Source organism: Mytilus californianus, unplaced genomic scaffold (genome assembly GCF_021869535.1).
Source record: "Mytilus californianus isolate M0D057914Y unplaced genomic scaffold, xbMytCali1.0.p SCAF_11, whole genome shotgun sequence".
Taxonomy (NCBI): Eukaryota; Metazoa; Mollusca; class Bivalvia; order Mytilida; family Mytilidae; genus Mytilus; species Mytilus californianus.
This window is the reverse complement of record NW_026262593.1, coordinates 48,955,087-48,977,512: the sequence shown is the minus strand read 5'-3', so window position 1 is coordinate 48,977,512 and position 22,426 is coordinate 48,955,087. Positions and strand designations below refer to the sequence as shown.

General features: G+C 32.0%; 1 protein-coding gene across 1 annotated transcript; it reads left to right on the top strand.

Moving 5' to 3' along the window:
• Window positions 1–1,718: 1,718 nt before the first annotated feature.
• Window positions 1,719–22,189, top strand: LOC127720237 (histone-lysine N-methyltransferase MECOM-like). The gene is made up of 4 exons (XM_052226724.1): window positions 1,719–1,834; window positions 14,495–14,627; window positions 16,982–17,093; window positions 19,110–22,189. Exons 1-4 carry the CDS (start codon window positions 1,822–1,824, stop codon window positions 21,054–21,056), a joined length of 2,205 nt encoding a protein of 734 aa, XP_052082684.1. The 5' UTR covers window positions 1,719–1,821; the 3' UTR covers window positions 21,057–22,189.
• Window positions 22,190–22,426: the final 237 nt, after the last annotated feature.

Below are 22,426 nucleotides of genomic sequence, written 5' to 3'. Positions count from 1 at the left end.
ATGGAATAGAATGTGGTTCAAATTATTCCCTATTTTCGCCTAGAATCGTCTGTTTGACTGTGGAGGATATATACGTAGCCACGTCTCGTCGGAATGTGGACGCGAAATCTGATTAACCCTGTACACAGCGTTTTTTTGGGTTCGCAGTGGCCCGTACAAGGCAAGCTTATGCCTTATTTTTGTGGCAGTACCTATGTTCCTCTCTTCATGCTTATCAACTTCCAATCAACATTGCAGAACCTACTATTAAATATTGTAAATTTGTTCTGCGTCCTGAATATTAAATTTTCACTAATTGGTTTATTTAGAGTAAGGATTGCAGAAAATTATATAGGGGTTATCAAATATGTATATTATCCTTTCCAATCCGTTGGTCGATTCCTTGCTTGAGTTTTTTTTTAGAGTTTGAATGTAAAATCCACTTGGTACTGTAGGGAACTAACAATTCAAAAGCAACAAAATCGATATACGGAGCATGATTTGAAATGCAATCAGACATCTACAGAATATTCTCCGATTCCCAAACATTTCGTCCATATAGGAAACGCGCGTCTGACGTACAAAATTTTTATCCTGGTATCTATGATGAGTTTATTTTCTATTTGCCAAGAACCTCGAATTCTTTCTTCCTTTTGCATCGTATACGTCATATGCGATCATTTGCAGGATGCCACTAAAACCTTTAAATATGTGACAAATGTATCAGCTTCATTTTGATTTAGCGCAATGTATGTACCTTTTGTTGATTTCTTATTTTATTAGCATTTTTTTATACTTTCATGTTTTTACTGATTTTTCTCTGTCTATTTTTCATGTGCAGTATATTTCATCACTATCCGTTCACAAATTATTTTTTTTTCTTTATACTATACATTTACTGATGTATTTATACTAATTAGTGTACCAGTTGATAGTCCCCGACTCGAAAGGATAAAGCTAAATTTTAGACCTTGCTCTTTTATTAAATAATAGTCTTTTTCACTCTTATTTATTACCTTCGTTTATTTATTTTTCAGTTCTCATATTATTATTTCATTAATGTACATTTGATTTGTTTAGTAATACGTTTATAATGTTCCAATACGATAATGTAGTTAAATTAAAATGTCACTCTCTCGTCTTTGGTGGTAGCAGCAGTCGTCTTAATGATACTGCACATTCTGGCTTTTTAAAATGTATGCATACATGTTTAATTCATAACACTGGACTGTTGTGTTTATTGTTTTTTTAATGTGTTAGAGGTTTTACAAAGTAAACGCTAATGTTCAAGTGAATGTAATTTGCAAGTGTTAAAATAATTTTTAAAAAATCACTAGAAGAAAATGTTTTGAACTTTCATACTTTTAAATAAATCAAAAGTGAAAAGGACAGACGGAATAAAAATTATGTTTACTTAGTATCAAATAACATTCGATGTTTACAATACACAAAAACAATACATGTAATATTCATGCCTTAACTTCATATGCTGTGAAATATTTTAATTAGTTCAATAATGCTAGTATAACTAAATATGTCAATCAAGTGTGCATTTCAACATTTGGAACACTAAAGATATTGAATTGATAAAACTAATACGGGTGAATGTGTTAACATTGTAAAAAAAAACAAACACTGCACAAAAGGAGAGTGGCTATTGGACCTCACTGTACCGCCCCCTGTTCTTGATTGACAGTTATGAATCAATGACATTTAACCACAAGATTTAATGGAAAATATGCCGATGTAAATACCAGTAATTAATAGGTGATTCTAACAGGTGTTACTGGATACTTTTTTTTAGAGAAATTGAAGAAAGAAAAATCAAAGAAGAATACAAGAATGGACAAAGAAGGTAGATACGGTCATTTATTAATTTATTTCTTCCCTTGTCTTAATTTTAAAGACTCTTAATATTCTTTTAGATTTCAATTTATTTTTAATATGTTGTCTTGCACATATTTTTGTATGTTTGATAGTTATTTAATTTTCACATCTTAATTCCTCGCTGCCCTTTTCATTGGGGGAAATTATGAAGTATGGAATTTGTGCATAATTTTATAGACGCATTATCCATTTCAAGTTAATGCCGTTTAGTGGAAAAATAAATTGAAAACGTATTATAAAGTATCAATTAAATTTTAATATTTAATTTTCACTAGTTGGTATATAAAAGAATAAGGACTGCAGAAATTATAGAAGTTTAAAATTATGTATATCCTTAGTATTTTTATTTTTATTATTTCTATCTATATTTTTTAACATTTCGCTTGTTGCAGTTGTTTGAATTAGTATGTAGTTGTCAAAATTTACATAAATAAAATTAACACCAAAGTTGAAAACTTACAATAAAACGTTTTTAAACAAACGAATAAATCCACTCTACTTAAAAACACAAATTTACCACTTTAAAACATTATTAATATATTGAATAATTGAGCCCACAGATTTGTAACTTTTCTGGCCAATTGAAATTCTTCAAATAACTTCTTTTATCTTTAAGAAAAACTTAAAGAAGAAATGAAAAGTAGTTTGTTTATATTAAAAGATGTCAATTGCACGTCATTTGCATTACGTTTTGATATGTACAAAAATGTATATATACTTATATAAATATAAAATATACCACCCTTTCCAAAGTTTAAACATGTACAAATGTGCTGTATGTGTAGCATTAAAAATGATACGTATTTTTAACATCTAAAGTATCGTTGCTTTGATAAGAATTTTTGACCCATCGGTAAATGAACGTGGGACATAAACTATCATGACTATCGTGCCTTTACAAACAGTTATAATATACGTTGCACTTCAAATTGAAGATGTTCTTACTTATATTATTATGTGTATGCATAGGTCTGCATCATACTTGACAAAGGGTTATTGTTCTTCTGAATTAATCACATTTATTTGACTGAAAGATTACATAATAAACACTCATAATAATGTATAGTGCAATGTCTTTTTCAGTTGTAAGTAAAAAATAGATAATAATAATACAGAAACTAAATATTTAACATTTTCAACTCTGCTTCAAATATAAAAATAAGGAGATGTTAAACATGTATGATCGCTAATGAAACAACTATTCACCAGAGTCCAAATGACGTGGATGTAGGCAATTATAATAACTTTACGGCCTTCATCAATGAGTAAAACCAATTTTGCATAGTCATGCAGGTATAAAAGAACTCGATATGACAGAATGTAAAAGAAAATCAAATGCACATATATCCTAAACGGTAAATGGCGTATAACAATTGACAAAGCAATATTTTAAAACAAATAAAATGTAACATGTAACACTTCGTAATACTGTCAATAACAGATGTTATGGACCTTACAGTAAACGAGTCCGCTCACTTCCCACAGTCCTTTTGCCTTTTTTAAATTATATAGAGAATGAAAATGCATTAATCCAGGAATATATACAATTATGACAGCAACCTTTCAAAACACCATGAATTGATATTTAAAACTTTTATCTGATCACATGATTTCTTGCTCACTTTTTGAAATACAAGAGTTACTCTTCAATTGCATGCAATAAATTATTGATAATCTTGATATTGTTGATTATCTAGAGCACTAACAGAGTCGTTCTTTACTTTATATACACATTTAAATAGCTATTAAAGTGGAAACAAATATATAAGGTGGGCTAATAACTGTTTTTAGAAAACTACCTTGTCCTTAAAAAACATAGCTATTTTTTTTAATAAGTTCTGAATTTAAGAACTTAAAGGAAATTTGTGTACAAACAATTATTCTTGAATTGAGAATAATGGATGACATTCGTGTTGTTAATCGTGTGGAGCATGCAGTTGATGTTTTCTGTAGCACACTGAATCATTTTCAAATTAACTCTGAACTGTCTGTGTCCTATAGTGTAGTATGGGCCAATGGATTTAGCAATATTTGTATTATCACTAAGGAACCCTTTAATTGACAGTATGTGATAGTTTTTGGTTTGCCTAGTTTTAATGTTGCATTTTTGTAAAAAAATAACAGTGATGATGGATGGTTGTTTCAAGTCCAGTAGTAAAGTAAATGCATATTCAGGACGACAACATGTTTAAGCAAAATTATAGTGAAATGTACGTGTGTTTCTGTTTTTAGCTCTTTAACGTGTTTTGTAGACTAAGTTCGTCATCATATATCCTTTTCTCGGTCATCATCACTGCAGAAACTGTCGAACTGTCGAAATTAGACTCGGACATGGAAGCGGATCCAATCATTTATAAAGGGGTTCAACAACTAAAAGGGGGATGGGTTCCACTCTTTTTTTTTGTCGATTTGTACATGTTATTGCAATAATCCGAAGACAAGGTGTACACTTTTTGTGAATATACCAATACTGACTCATTAAAATCGATACCATTTGATATTGATATCGTCCTATACGAATACTTGGTGTCAGTGATTCGATAGTTAATTTATTTTATTACTTGCATGCCATTTTAATTATTTGTAATAGTATATATGAAATATGCATAATCATTCACTGATTTCACGCGAATTTTTCCCCATAAACAAAAGGAAGTCTCTTTCATACCGTAATGCTTCATGGGTACATTTTCCAGGTATCTATCTGCCAGTTTGTTTACTTCTTAAGACATTCGCTTTCAAAAACTGCACCGAATCACTTCAACCTTATTAAACTTATATTTCACGAGTTTTCAGCCGTTTTGTTACTGAATGAAAAGACTTTATTGACTAATTTTGTAATCTTCTCAAGTTTAAATGAGAATAGAGTCCCGCTAGAGAAGTTTCCCGCCCTCACTATTGATAAACTGCTGGGAAGAAAAAGTGGTCGTCATAAGGTGAAAATTGTCAATATGAATGTTTTGACAGATCCGAATCATCTGTATTAATTGATATTTTTGTAGTTTGTGAAAAAAAAACTCAATTTGAGTATGCATTGAATTGTTCATGAATTAAATTTCATGTCATGCCAATCGATGGAGATACATGTATGTTTGCCAATGAAAGTTTTTGAAACTATTTTACACTGTATTTATTGATTTTCTTACTAAACAAGATTGCAATAAAATGATTAAACATGGTTTAATATTCATGACAATTCTGCTGTATTAATTTCGCATACACAGAACTTTGTCGACGTTTTCAGTGAGTAAACTTTGGTCGTACAGTGATTTGTTATTCATTAGCTGCGTGCATATGCTGATTTATTTTTGATATCCAGTCTATGTACAGTGATTCTTATTCATTTGTTATTCATGTACAACGATTCGTTATTCATGTACATTCATTCAATTGATATACATGTGCATGCCGTTATTCTTTATTTGTGTACAGTGATTCATGTTATTCCTGTACGATTCATTATTCGTTTGTTATTCCTGTACAGTGATTATTTATTAATTTGTTACTCATGTACAGTTATTCATTTGTTACTCGTGCACTGTGATTCATTATTCATTTGTTACTCGTGCACTGTGATTCATTATTCATTTGTTACTCGTGCACTGTGATTCATTATTCATTTGTTACTCGTGCACTGTGATTCATTATTCATTTGTTACTCGTGCACTGTGATTCATTATTCATTTGTTACTCGTGCACTGTGATTCATTATTGATTTGTTACTCGTGCACTGTGATTCATTATTCATGTTAAAATCATTCGAAACACCGATTTATTTACCCCCTGCCTTGATATTACACCGATAAAAACTGTAACAGGGCGCATGGCTTGAATATAAGCCGCAGAGCATGCACAGCAAAATTAAGTAAAAAATTAGGAAATATAAAATAAAATTAGCACCCTTGAAACTAGAATAAGTGTAAGCTTAAGACAATCCATACAGAACAAATACATGTACAGAAAGTTCAAAGTTTAATTTTCAAACTAATTTGTGACAAAATAAACAAAACATAAGAGTTATACTAACAAACATATAAAACCATGTGTATTTCAACAAACTTATATTACAGTCCACAATTCAATTGGGAGTCCGCCAAGCCTTATAGTACAAACGACTGTTTTATATAGGACCCTATACGTTCAAACTGTGCATACGTTGATCGGCTAATAATTTTAATGTTTTAAACGAAATAAGATTTCATCAACAAACTTATACTTGGACAGAATACGGACGTGGTGACATGTAGCAATACCATATATATTACAAATATTAAACAATTATATCAACTAAATATTAAATCACATACTACTTTACAAGTTTACTGATGTTAACATTCTAGTGTGCATTGAGTAAAGATGCATGTTGAGAGGGGATTATCATATTCAATGGTTAGAAAATGTATTCTCCAATTTTAATGAAGGAAATCTTTTGTATACGCTGTTGTTAAATAGATGGTTGTTAAATACATGAAAAGATTAAAATGAGCTGTAATCTTGCACAACTGTGAACTATTTGTTTTTGACAGATAGTATATATAGCGAAATCTGCAATACTACTATCACTCAGGCAATGGTTAAGATGGAAAGATTCAGTACTTTATGGTATTCCATCATTGGAAGATCTTTTTCCTATAGGTAATTTTCAAAAACGTTTATTTGCGAGTACACTCAAACTTCAATCAAACATAGGTTCTGAACCGGTTACGGTTGAGTTTTTTCAATCAATTCCTTTTAATTTTGAATATTTCAGTAATTGAATGATTCAGTTATTTTTATTTATTAATTGTCTACTTATTTATTTTAGGACATGCATGTATACAACATAGTGTACAAAATCTATTAATTTATGCGTACGTCTTAAAAGGGAACCTTTTATTTATTTTCAAGACAAACTTTTTTGTTTCAAATTGCATGGTCATAAGCTTCAGTAGTTGTTTCAGCTAATTGAAAAATTTAAGTGATAACGAATTAGGAAATACGTTTTAAACTTAATAATCGAAAACGTTTAATCAGTCTAGACTTTAAGAGGTGAATTTATCTGACTTTTTACGGAAGGTTTCCCTTATCGAACAACAAATCACAGTAAATATGTTATTAAAGTTGATGTGGAAATAATTGATAAGTGTATGCAATTTAATAAATAATTTTAAATGTGAATAGTGTAACTCTCCAGTCCTTGTTGAATTTTTGGTGAGCATAAAATGATATGTGGTGCTAGGTTATAAAAGATCAAAACTGAAAAGAGCCGTTTAAAAAGAGCAGCTTTCTAGGATTCTGTCACCTGGGTGTAGAGCTGACATCAAGGGAATATCATCCTTTGTTTGCTGGTTGAAATCATACGCATCGACCAAGTCCAACGGTTTCATTCCTTGCTAATATTTTGCGTAAAATACCTATTAAAGACAATTTGAATTGCAGGTTGCAATAAAACTACCACATTCTTACCCTAGACATAAAATAAATCCTACGTGTACGTTCTATGTACTGATAGACACATATTTTATATCGGTAAGTTTATTTATTCTTTTATCATATTAATCTTACATATGTTTGTTCTGTCTGTTAATTGACCTTAAGCAACTAAAAATCAACCACTCTTAATTATAATTCAAAACTAACAAGCATCCCTTATTATAAAACAATGTAAATAACACTTTATATAGTGTATGCTTCCGAGACGCTTCTGGATTTACCTTTAACAGGAACACTCAAAGCTAAATACACGAAAGCCAGGGATGTATAAATACCGAAAAATGTGAAGAGCAATATGACCCAAAGGGACCTAAAATAATAATCATCTTAGGTCAACTCTGCCTGATAGAGTTGGAACCTTAGTTTCATTTTTTTAATTATTAAACGGACAACTTATAAACTTACATATTGGTTATCGTTTACGGTAAAAACAGTCCAAAAGATTGAAGCTGCAAAACAAAATTTTATGTTCATGGATCACAGAACAGCTGAATCAAAAGAGCGCTTGGCAAAACAATCGTATGACAGCCTTTAATTCTATGTTAAGAACATACCCAGTTGGAATTTCTGATATCTAAACAGCACATTTCCCGACATATTTTAATGTGCTTATTAAATACGAGCTTCTGAATTGGGTGTATATATGGAGTCTTTGCTCCACTCTTAATTTGATGTTGGGCTCCGGGCTCAAGATACGTAGGCTTAGGGCTCCAAAAGCACTATGGGGCCAATGGTATTGTTCAATCTGCTGTTAATACTTTTCTTTATTTTTTTAAAATTTTTTGTTAATATAAATTTTGCCAAAAAATCTTCAACACGTATTTTTCATTAGTACATCGTTCCCTTTCTGTCCATCTGTCATGTTTTTTTTTCAACAATAAAACACAATAACTCTAGAAAAAAAACTATGAGTGGTCAGTTTTAGGGGTCAAACTGACCATTTCATCACCTGCTTTGGTCAAATGTTCTGATTTATGAATTATGGTAATTGGCAGTGGTCATCCGATATTGTTTTTGACGCTTTACAATGCACACTCTAAAATCTTTTTGCAATGCCAATCGCTTAAAAAAAGAAGACTGACCACAGATGACCGATGGCATGTCCGAGACTTATGATTAGGTCATGGGAAGGGTCAATTTTGCCATGAGTGACCAATGGCCGTAGGATGAATTGAAAAGATAGCAATTAGATATTTGAATAAAGACATGCATCTCAAACATTAAAAATAATGGATGAAGAGGCTTATGAAAAACACATAATAAAGAAAAATATTTTGATTCGTAAAGAGTTGAAAAGTGCATTTGTGTTTATGGGCAGAGACTGTCCAGTTATTGATTCTAATGGTAAAACGTGTATTATTTCGTGAATTAAAAAAATGAATGGAAAGAAATAGACTCGTCACATGAATAAAAAATATAAATTTTAGCGTCAGATATAAAAAAGCAGCATTAAAACAAAACGAAAAAATATCTTTAAAAATTGTGAATAAATTGGAAGGCCACCAAAGATAATGCCTTCGATACTTTTAGGATATGTTGGAAACATCAACAATAATACATATATATATTTCATATATTAGGATATAACAAAGAACAACCACTAACGAGGAATCTTTATATATGTATTTAATACATGTAGTAAAATACAATATATGTATATGTCATTCTAATCTACAGTGCTACAGTGCCTTGAATTTGGTAGACTGTCAGCAAAGTCCAAACAAGTCAACCAAACTAAAATCTATTTCAATACACAAATTCATCCAAATGTACATGTATGTCAAAATCTACAATAAACAACCATCATTTCAATCTGTTATATCGTGTAAAAATACTAAAATACTATTTCAGTGAAAAAATTAAGTTAATGACCGCCATCATACAAATGTACATGTATGTCAAAAATCTTCAATAATCAGCCATCATTTCAATCTGTTTTATCGCAAGGAAGCATAAGAAATATCATAGTTTAGTTACAACCTAATCCCAACATAATTTCCTTTCCGTAAGGACCACTTGTGAATGTATTTCAAGTGAGGATAACGTAATAAGTATACAACTTTCGAAGCACTTTACCAAACAGTGTAAGCTTCTGTGCACTATCCCATTGCATAGAGAAGGAAGACAGTGTATTGTCTTAAGGAAAATCTTAAGTTTTTGTCGAATCTGTCCTCAATGTAAGGAAAACGAAAACATAATTACTCACCATTTATATCACTGATAAGATTAAAACGAAAATGAAACAAGACGTGTTTTATACTAATCCCTCTTGATATGTTGATCTTGGGATGAGAACTGAGAAACTTATTGTTTTCCAAAAGAATTAAAAAGTCGCTTCCTCATCATACTATTTTACAAGATTAAGTAAACGCTGACGCATAATTTTCTAAGACGATCCCAATTGATCATTGTTCTTTCATATACAAGTAACGTTTTCGATTTTTGATTTATCTATATCCAAGTGCTCCTGTCTATGTAATGCTGTTTAAACTCGTAAGTAATACAAATTCTATGATTTTATGCCTACCTGTTTTGAGCAATCGGATTTGTTTTGGATGGGACTTCTTTTTTATTTTGCCAAAAGCGTTAGTTTTTATTCAGTTTTCGCTATTTGTTTAAGTTTGTTATTGTTTGGTCGTAAACCTGTCATGTTTCTTTGATTTGTCGATTATTTTGGAGGGATTTTTGAAAATGATGTTACCTTCTTTTTGTTTCCCCCTTTATAATAGTTATTAATTCTGAAATGCATAAAAATGCTTGCCACAGTATGATAAGCAACAGACTACAAAGCATTATATAATTCAATACAAGTAAGTACAGGTGAATTAATTGTCTTGCTGAAATTCTAACAATAGTGGGTTGATGTAACTCGTCATATTTTGAAAACTGATCAAATTAAAGTTTTTCAATATGAAATTAACAAAAAACCCAAGGAGAAGATACGTACGCCTTGATTGTCAGTTGGGATATACATGAAAAGGAGTTATTCTTACCATTATATTCTCCATATTAAGAAATACTTTATGGATTATCTAATCTGTATAAAAGGAATGACTGGCAAATATATATACAATGGATTTCACATTTGTACTTATTTAGAATGAAAGTCAAATAAACAGACAGAAAGCATACAAACCCTCCGCGAATTTGCTAAAATCTGATACCCACAACGTACCTTCTGACAGTAATCATTGTTATCGGAACCCAGTCTGGATCAGTCTGTTGTAATGACTTTGAGGCAAAGGGTAAACGGAAAAAGACCGCTTTTGAAAAGTTGTCGGGATGTACCATAGAAAACACTTTTAGGAAAACAGTGTAAATGATTACGCCCTTTCATTTTATGAACATGAAATCATCCTTTACTGCTCATCTTTAATTATTTTTCTTCCTGATTTATATTTAGGTTCTACACCAACAGAACTATCTGCTACGGTACACGTATATCATGGTACATAATGCCACGATGATACTTGGGATGGAACATCCAATTACCAAATCGTGATAACAAAATTATATCAAAAACTTGTGTTTGACAAAGTACCTAATTAGTGATATAATCTTGACTTAACAGACAATGAACTATAATAGTTGTTCTCAATACTAAAGTAGTTCAATATGATGTCCTTAATATAGTACTTGTATGTGGGTCATGAAAGGACACAGCGACTTTTGTATTGTCGTCTAGACTCTAATTTCATTTTTATCACATGTATTCATCGTAAAACGAATAGGAATACTGGTACACCAAGAGATTGTGGTAACCAATTATGATTAGGCCGCATCGCAAATTCTGATTTTTAACTTCTGTTTCACCTTTTTGCACTTCAATTTTTATTTTTCTCTTTTGATTTAATTTTTTTCATTTATTTTGTTGTCGTAAATTTGAAAAAAAATCAAATGGACTTACCGAATCTAGAATACATTCAGTTGTTTCAATAACTGTTAGTTAACAGAAACACTTTATATCATAGTAAAAATATAAATTAATACATCTTCGTTTTGTGTGATTTTCACGATGGATTCCATATTTCGGGAATTGCGTATCATTCCGGGGCATTAGTTTATTCCTAGTTGCTGCTGGTTTGCGTTGTCCAATCTTTCGTTTTCTGTATGGTGTGGTGTGGATTTGTTTAGTTTTTCAACGTTTTTTCTTTTTGGTTGATTTTGTTCGACTTATGGTTATCTTTGGTCTCTTTTTATTTAAAATGACAGTCTATTTGACTTTTATTCGGATAATGACCTTTCAATGGTGAATTTATACTTCTTATATCAACAAGTAACTTAAACGAAAAGGGGTCCCCGCGATATAGCTTTTTTGTACCAAGGCGTCGTGAAGCAAACACACATATCAATCAATTGTCCCCAATACCAAAATATTAGTTTGAAATTCCAGACAATGACTAATTTCAGTTGATTTTTTTAAAATATAAACAGTCTTAATGTCCTCTATCAAATAAAAAATGGCGAAATAGCAAATGTATGATAATTCAAATTGCATTCTTGCAGGTGTTGTAAATATGTTTGGTAATAGTTGTTTGTAGACATGCATAATACATGTATACAAGATAGTATTGTCATTCACAACAATAAAATGATGATAGCATTCCATCGTTTATTTATTTGTAAATATTATTTTAATATTTTTACAATTGCATAATCTCACTGATAAATGTGTTCTTTCACAAGTCAAACATCCCTCGTTTAAAAATAATTTTGACAAGATATTTGAAAATCATTAAAGAACGTTTAAAATAAATTTATTTATACAGGACATGTAATAAATTTGAAATATAAAAGATATTTTTTTTATACTTAACATTTAATGATAGTACATAATTCCGTTTCCCACTCAAATTTCTCGTTACGAAATTTTTGAAAGTACAGTCAGAATGGATTATATAGATAAGTACAGAAACGTTAGTCTCTTTATTCATCAATGACAAACTATTCAGCTACTTTTCAAATGCGAGAAATAGCATGTCTGAATATCCGTTGAATTTGTCACCGAATCATGACAATGAAAGCTATGCTTTTCTGCTCTATAAATTCAATGCATGCACCACCCTTTTGATTGGGGTGGGGGTTCCAAGTTTGCTCTATTCTGAGCTTGGTGATATGTCTACTGGTAGACTGTAATTCAAAACCCACGAGTGTTAACTTGCCTATTAATTTAGTGAGGCTACTATTTATATAGAAAAGTCTATGACTATAATTAAATTTATTATTAATATGTATAATAAAAACAGAACCAAAAATAAACAACTCAGTTCATAAACAAAAATATAGAACAGCAAAGTAAACAACAACAAAATACTTATGAAAAGGTATACACTTTCATAATACGAATGGTCAGAAAGTATATATATTTTTATGAGAAAAAAAGTAATATTCCAGTATTTAATACTAGTATGTAACATCCCATTCCTTGACATGCCTCCTTAAGAATTGAGTACTTAATAATCGTTTACAGAAACAAATGCAAATTGAAAAACGAAACATACACCGAGTTAAATAGTGGCGCAGATATGTATGTGTGTGTGGGGGGGGATGGAGGACATCTGAAAGTGACAGGCTAAAAAATACCTTTTCTATAGTCTAGAAGAAAGTGTGTGTCCTCTTTCACTTTCATTTTTATTTTCAATAATTTTTGTTTCGTCATTTTTGAAGGTGGGATACCATTGATCAATACACATAACCATCCATACAATATTTTCCAAACCAACAAAAAGATAAAGGAAATCAGATGGAGAATATCAGAACAAGACAAAATAACTTAAAGCGGAAAATCCGACTTTCGTTTTTTTTTAACTTTCAGTGTATGCTTCGGGTTTAAGAAATCGAGGAGCTTATATATGCGTCTGTACTTTTTTTTTTAGATTGTGGTATTTCAGATCCAAACTCGAAATTCTCGATTTTGCAATAAAACATTTTTTATGTGATTTAATCTTAAAAGTACAGATGAACATAAAATTGTAAAATTTAAGGACAAATGAAGATGAAATGTTTATTATCCTCTTCAAACATCCACTTGACGGTTTTCTTCATTTACAAATGTTTGAGATCATCTTATCTTCAATCGATTGTTACCTAAAGGAAGATATATTATTTTATTGCCCAAAGACCCATCTGCCAAAAGCCCACATAAGACAACGGTAAAAGATCTGTATTGTTTACCTTCAATTTTACATCAACGTTCAATTGGCTCATCGAGAGCTTCTTTATTATTGCTAGGAGAAAGGCTTATCTTTATGACTGTCATATGAATGTGAAGTGCCGGACGAGCTTGATCTTTTATTTGATATCGCCATATTGTGTATGGTTAGGCGGGGACGTGATGAAATTTTATACAAGTCGGTAGTTTCAGTTTGCAACAAGTACATAAAACTTTTGCTTACAGGTCGTTTTTTTGTTCAGAATTGAATTCAGAAAACCTTAAAACGGTCTACAGTTTCGATTGGATGCTATTGTGTATTTTTTCATTTATTTAAACGTGAATTCCGAGGTTTACAGAAGTGGACACTTATGATAGTTATTGCTTTAAGAATTGCATTTAACTTTATCCGAAAGAAAGGAACTATAATTGACTGTCTTAGACGTAAGAGGTTAGGAACTGTAATGCGAAAGCGTTCAGTCACATGATTCTCTTTGTGAAATTCATGCACAGATTGAGAGGATTTAATGAACGATAATCAGTCTGTTATCTGGATGCACTTTCGGACTAAACGTTTCACTCATATTTGGAAAAATAAAAAGTTCAGAAACGTGAGGGGACTTCAAATCTATTGATGTAGAATTGTTTTTCCTTTCTTCTACTTTCTTCGAAATGAACAATAATTTTTTTATAGACTCATGAGAAAACGGAATAAAATGAAAACATATTTAAAAGAATTCAGTTTATTGCATATTAATTCATAAAAAATCAAAGTTTAAAACATTCATCAGTGTTGATATTATTTCAGAACAATTAAACCAGACTTTTTGAATACATTTGAAAACACGTGCAATGTCATCCCACGTAATAAAACAATAGACTTTTGATCGTCACATATATTTTTTATAATCTCACGGTGTAATATTTGTATGTTTGCCTTATAATAGCAACTTTTATTAATGCAGCTGCATATTAAAATCTTTCTTTATTTTTATTTATTTACAGGTCGTTCTATTAGATGTGATCACTGTAATCTAGACGTGGTTTCCATTGAAGAATTCAAAATGCATAAATACAACTGCAAAATGAATCAAGAAAGTGAAGAAAATACAACGGAGCGTAAAAGAAACAGCGAAAGGTATTATTTACTTACTTATTATTTCTTTGATTTTTTTATTTCTAATTTTACAAGTTTTGTTTCTCTACGTTTTTCCACGTACCAGTTATGACCAGTTATGAATATGTTTGCAGCATGCACAGTTTGGGAATTTCGTATGAGTATCATATTCCTTCCTGAAGATTTGAAAATCGTTTTTTAAACACGGAAACACGGAAATTAAATTTCGAAAATCGAAACATACAAGTCGGGTCATCATTTGCAAACGAAGACAATAATTCCAAAACAAATACGGGCGAGCCATGATGATTTCGCGCTTATAGCAATCGGTGCAATATCATGCAGGTGTTCAAAACATGCTGTTGTTTGGAAATTCGTACCAAAAACTGTTTAATGTCCTCAAATAATGTTTGATGAGTATTATTTATTGCAAATACACTAAAACATCTCATTGATATTTCACAGTTATATAACATAATAATACTGAAAGATAGAACTTTAATCTGTGAAGATTTTGGATGTCATAAATTAGACTTCTGAGGGTGCATAAAATATTCAAATCAGATCCTTAGCAAACACTTAATAAGAAATAATTTCTGGTCCTCTTTTTATCTTGTTTGCCGTTTGACAACAAGGTGTAAGAATGGTTTATGGTTTTACCCATCTCCTTCAAGTGTTGAATAGTCTTCGGTAACTTCCAAAAAATTTCCCCTTTTCATTTTTTTTTAATTTACAATACCATCTTGTGATCTTCATGTATTGGAAATAGTGATAAATGAAATATAATACGCTTTTTTAATAACGACTATGTAGTTATTTCAGAAAACATCGCTTGTCCGTTCGTACAAACAAAGTTGTTAAAATAAAAATACAAAAATTCAAATAAAAGATAACCTTTTCAATTTGGACCCTTGACATCATACCCCATTGTAAGTAGCTTTTTTTATCAAAGCAGATTTTTCTTGATATCTTGACTTTTTTATCAACATTTGCTGATGCTTGCTGCTTTTTTCAATGGGATCTGCAAATGCATTTTATCGGAGGTATGAGGTCATTTCAAAATCAAATACAGGATTGAAAAAATAGAAACAAGGGGAATACCTTCCGAACAAGCATATGTGTTATATATATAAAATTCCATAACTCAACCATGCAAGAAAGCAAAAATACCCTTAAAGATTCCCTGAAAAAGTTCAAAAACCAAGATCTTACCCCCACCCCACGAATAATTTCAAACAGTCTTTCGGAAGTCAATGAATAAGTTTTTAAAAAGATGCCGTGTCATTCCTTCGAATTTATTATAGGACTGATAAATTTTTATTTGATCTGTTGACACATCTGAGGACAATATAATCGTGTGACACTAAACGATTGATAAAACGCAAAAGTGATCTGCACTTGGTGAATCTGATATCATATATAATGTTCTCGATCTTTGAGGATCATGAAAGGAAATCGCAAGACTTTTTACCCGGGAAAATATGTCTGCGAATAAATATCAATGTCAAAAACTGTAATTAAAGAATTTTAAATGTGTTCAAGTTTGACAAAACATTTAAACAATCTTTATAAGATAAAAAATGCTCAATATTTCTTTTTTTCGGAAAGTTCTTGTGGGAAGTCAAATCGAACAAAAAGACAAATAAATTTGATTTTATCAGGAATATATATCATGATGGGCTTATAATCCGGGGTCAAATAAATGCTTGTGAATCTATTATCTAATCATCAAATGAAAACGTAAGGGAGATCATGATTTTCTAGTTCAATATCTTATTTGACAATATGAGAAATTGACACTGTCGTATTTGAATTGACATTCTTTAGAAGAACATGACATTCTTTTGGAATTAAAATTAGATATGTCTGATTAGTTTTGTCTCGTGACAGTTAAATATATGACATTTGAATTAAATAAAACATTTGACTATGGGTTTTTAGGTACAAAGCACATCAGTCCTCAGCGCATGATCTCTTCATTATCTATAAATGGAATGCATTTTTCTGTTATTAATATTAATATATTTGATTTCCACGTAAAACATATGCAGGTCATTAAGAGTAATCGGAAGTGTGGATGCAAGTGACAAATATAAAACCGGGCTCTGACTATCAAGTGGTCTGCTTTACTGGTCTCGAGATACCAGTACAGTTCGATATGACTTTTTTAAAAATCATTATCTTATATGCACTACACTTGCTTCATGTTGTTATTTTGTTTTAATATAAAATCATATGTTATATAATTATTGTAAATTTATGCTTAAATTGACAATGCCAAGTAATTTTTTTATTTTGAAAACAGAAAGGGGAATTTTTTTTTGTCCGATTGGTTGCGCTTATATTTAAAGTCAGGATTTGTTTTGTTCTTTCAGCGATGACAGAATCGAAAAGCAAGGAGATGATTTGCATGATATAGATTGTTCAACAAATTGTGATCATTGCCAGCAAGACTTCGAGTCAAGAGGCGAAATGATACGTCATCAGGTATACATAAACTAAAGGTTTTTCGTAATTCAACTAGTTTTTACTTCGGCAACACGACGAGTGCATCAGGATTGTCTTACCCTACCAGAGTACCTGAGATTATCCCCGGTTTTCGGTGGGGTTCATGTTGCTAAGTCTTTAGTTTTCTGTACAGTGTCGGTGGAGTTCGTGTTGCTAAGTCTTTAGTTTTCTGTACAGTGTTGGTTGGGTACGTGTTGCTAAGTCTTTATTTTCTTAACAATATCGGTGGGGTTCATGTTGCTAAGTCTTGAGTTTTCTGTGTAGTGTCGGTGAGGTTCGTGTTGCTTAAGTCTTTAGTTTTTTGTGTTTTATCGGTGGAGATCGTGTTGCTAAGTCTTTAGTTGTCTGTGTAGTGTCGCTGAGGTTCGTGTTGCTTAAGTCTTTAGTTTTTTGTGTAGTGTCGGTGGAGGTCGTGTTGCTAAGTCTTCAGTTTTCTGTGTAGTGTCGGTGAGGTTCGTGTTGCCAAGTCTTTAGTTTTTTGTGTAGTGCAGGTGGGGTTCGTGTTGCTTAGTCTTTAGTTTTCTGTGTAGTGTCGGTGGAATTCGTGTTGCTAAGTCTTTAGTTTTCTGTGTAGTGTCGGTGAAGTTCGTGTTGCTTAAGTCTTTAGTTTTTTGTGTAGTGTCGGTGGAGTTCGTTTTGCTAAGTCTTTAGTTTTCTGTGTAGTGTCAGAGGAGTTCGTGTTGCTAAATCTTTATTTTTCTGTGTAGTGTCGGTGAGGTTCGTGTTGCTTAAGTCTTTAGTTTTTTGTGTAGTATCGGTGGCGTTCGTGTTGCTAAGTCTTTAGTTTTCTGTGTAGTGTCGGTGAGGTTCGTGTTGCTTAAGTCTTTAGTTTTTTGTGTAGTGTCGGTGGAGTTCGTGTTGCTAAGTCTTCAGTTTTCTGTGTAGTGTCGGTGAGGTTCGTGTTGCCAAGTCTTTAGTTTTTTGTGTAGTGCAGGTGGGGTCTTTTGTTTTCTATGTAGTGTTTTTGTAGACTGTCGTTTTTCTTTTTGGACATGGTATTATCGGTTTTCAATCGACTATTGTTTTTTTATTGTTCCCTTGATATCTAATGTCCATTTTTTTAATACCCCCAAAAATTCAAAATGTATGGAAAAGGGGAGTACAATTATACCAGTCTTTGTTTGTTAAGCCATTTCAATTTGATTTTAATTTTTTATCCAGCTTATAGGGGTCATGCGGTGACCTGTTGCAAGACAAATTTTCTATTCCTATCAATACTCGTTTTTCAAGTTGAAGTCCCAAGTTTCTGCTTTTATCCAGGTACAACAACTTTGCAAATATTTTTTTTCATGTATTATTGAATTATTCTGAATATCCATGAAATATCTACCACTGGACATTAAGGAAACACAACAATCAATTGAATTAATGATGTGTTATGCTTCTTTTGTCTAAGATTTAATTCCAAGGAATTGTAAAATGAATTAAATTCACAACAGTTTGAAACTGTCCTCGGTATTTGACTTCTAACAAAATGTGTTATTAGAAATACACAAAATGAACCTCATACGTTGACTATAGGGTAAATAAATGTGGTAATCCATGGCTATCCCACAGCCGACAGTAACATCCATACTAAAGAGGGCTTCTTGTTGGCTGTGTGGGATGTAATGATATACGGTTACGTCCGATCGGAACTTCGACGTTAATTCACAGAAAATTCCACGTTCTTTTCACATTAGTGAACCCTTGCAACAACTCTTTGAGAGTTCCGTAAGGTGGCATGCATATTTCAAGTTTAAAACGTTTCCTTATCAAGCAAAACTTACAACTGGTCGTCTAAATTTCCCGCCCTTCATTCCGTTCGATCTGCGTTAACTTGTTCTCGCTCGGAATATGAACAAAATATTTGCCACTGCACGTTAACCAAACAACAAGCAATCAACTAGCACACACACTGTGACGATGATTGTGAACCTTGAAAATATTAAACAATTACAGAAAATACAACAGCATACGTTTCCATATCTATACTATGATTTTGATTTTTTTCAGATTTCCCATTTAACGATGAGAAAATACGGATGTGAGAACTGCGATAAAATTTTTACAGATCCAAGTAATCTTCAACGTCACATCCGGTCACAGCATGTTGGTGCAAGATGCCATACATGCACAGACTGTGGGAAAACGTTTGCAACTTCTAGTGGATTGAAACAACATCAACATATACATAGCACTATTAAACCTTTCCAATGTGAAGTTTGTTTTAAAGCATACACGCAATTTTCTAACTTATGTCGCCATAAGAGGATGCATGCCGATTGTAGACAGCAAATTAAATGCAAGGACTGCCATCAGTCATTTTCTACGGTCACATCACTGAGTAAACACAAACGATTCTGCGAGGGAGCTTTACGAAGTGGACTTAATATTGGATTGAGTCGAGAGCCATATCATCGAATGGGAACTTCTGATATTTTAACTCCACACGTGCAAACTAATCCACTGGCAATGCTTCGTTCTCATTTTCCATATTATCCACAACTTCAAGGGATGTCACAACTATTTCCAACCACTGCATGTTCATCTCTTCATAGATATGGCATTCCATTTCCACAAGACATTCCAAATGCGCAGAAATCACCGGTGTTAAATTTATTTACAACAAATGAGGAAAATTTGAAAGTTGGTATGAAACGAGAGAGGAAACATTCGCTTGGTGATTCTCCTTCGAGTTCTGTGAGTGATAGAGATAGCTTTACGTCTAATGATGATGAAAGGGATTACCACACTCCAAAGCAAGCAAGGTATGAAGAGAAAAAAGAAGTTCTTCTGAACAAATCACCATCTCAACCACATATTTATGCGCCTATCCCTAAAATTCCAACACCGCTTGTTCTTCCAGTGTACAGGTCCGATATGAAGAGCGCCAAGGTTTCTTCTTTCAATGAATATCACGCATCTTCATTTTCGAAAGTAACATCTGATCGGGGACATGAGACTATCCATGCTAATAAGACTGTAACAGAACAACCATTGGACCTAACAAGAAAGACCAGCAAACAAATTAAAGACCCGGATTCTAACGTAGAATCACTTAAGAAAACGCATATTTTTGGGAGTAGTGATAAGCACAATTCACCATTTACAGCTAACAATCTATTGAACTCAAATACGGATAGCAAAGCACGTTTGTTTGAAAAACAAATGCAACCAAGCCCGTTCAATGATCAGGTACGATCATTCCATGATATGTATTTTCCAAGATTTCCATTCTTTGGCTCACAGCACCTTCCTTTCAATCCTTTCATTCACCATGTTATCAGACCAGATCTGATAGACAAGCAAATTGCATCAAATCGTTTTAATGAACATCTACAATTCATGACATCTGTAAATAAAATCAAGGAAAGATACTCCTGCAAATTTTGTGGAAAGGTTTTCCCTCGTTCCGCAAACTTAACGCGTCATTTGAGGACCCATACGGGAGAACAACCATATAAGTGTAAATATTGTGAAAGGTCATTCAGTATTTCATCCAATCTTCAAAGGCATGTTCGGAATATTCATAACAAAGAAAAACCGTATAGATGCCCCCTCTGCGATAGATGCTTTGGCCAACAAACAAATCTTGACCGTCATCTAAAAAAACACGAAACGGAAGGGCCCATAGTGCATGATTCACCGGATCCGGAAGCTGACGAAAAGTGCGAGCAAGACAAGACACAATGGGACTTGAAAGACGAGGAGTTAAATGACAATGACATTTCAGATACGAACTCAATACCATCATCTGTTGAAGATGACCATGACGGTGTCCTGTCTGAAAATTGCGAAAAAGATTTAAATGACTCATTAGAAAAGGATCTTGATAGAACTGACAGGGTGAAAACGGAATTAACTGAAAAAGTCGATGAACATTTGTTTCCAAGTAGTTTGCTTGTTAATGCAACATTTGACTTTTCCAAAAGCTTTAGACCAGTGCCATGCTTTACATAATTGTTAGTTATTGAAATATTCGTGTATTTTTGTGCAATTTGTTTTAATTATAAAACAGTTAAATGAATTCATATTTTTTTTATATATACAATTATAGTTCCATTTTTTTGTAAAACTGAATGTATTTTCTTTTAGTTCTGGCAATGTATATTACTAAGTCTAAATGAAATTCTATCATAGAGATGACGGAAACCAAAAAGTGCTTTTTATTATTCATGTATGCATATTTATGTAAAATGATATAACTTTTTTGTATGAGTTCTTGGAGACATGATAAGGAGTGGCATACATCTCAAACCTTGCAAAAGTTACAAGGCATATAGAAATATCTTTGGAAGTTCATTGCCTATAAATAAAATTTCAGCGCCTGTAAATTTAATTTTCACTACTTGTTCCCACAGTAAAGTTAAATGCAAACCTATCGTTCAACATTACGGACAATGTTCTGTTGAGCTAAATGCTACGTGCCACGATGGAACATCTATCAATTAACCACAGACAATTTATAAACCTCTTCAACAATCTCCCGTATGTGAACAATTAGCATCTGGAAATTGTTTATCCTTCAACAGACAATGAAATTTCAACGGTATTTTTATACGCCTTGTTTAAACGGAGTCGTTTCAAGTTGAGACGAATTGGAAGCCCATTTTGACATCTTGATAGCGAGCAATTGTGATACTAATACCAGGAAAAGAAAGGTTAAACTTTTCTCTTTTGTCATATCTGTAAGCATGTTTTACGCACATTAGTTTGCATTCTATTGCTTTTCGCTTTTGTTTTTAAATTTCAGATTTAAAGCATCTTGAGCCGTCGAGTTATCTTTATTTCATTTGCAAAAAAGTGAGATGTTTTAGTTAAAATAAGATTATTCGAATGAATTGACTTACGCATTAAGCAATGCTTTTAAGCAATTTTTCTATTAGGTATACAATGCTTATAAAATCAAAACATAAGTTGTGTTCGACAATATCTTGTGTAATTATGCATAATGTTTTTACTGATTTTTATTTCTTGAATATTTGTTGTATTTATATTTTATAGTTAGTGCTATACATTCTGGTGCCTAGTTATTTGATTTTACCGACTGTCTCCTTTATTTATTATCATTATTAATAAAATGTTATAATTTGCTTTAGTGTGTATGTGTGTTCATTTGTACTTTTGGGAGTATAGTATGCATTGAGTGCATTCAACTATTAGTCGCTTTATCAAAATGGAGGTATAAACTGCTGTTATCCGTATGAAAAGGACTAGATTTAAAGGGGGAGATTTGCCATCCTCAATAAATAATAAATTTATGTCTGTTTAGGTTGCTTACCCAATTTTGTCAATACAACGGAACTATAAACAACTGTCATACAAGTGGG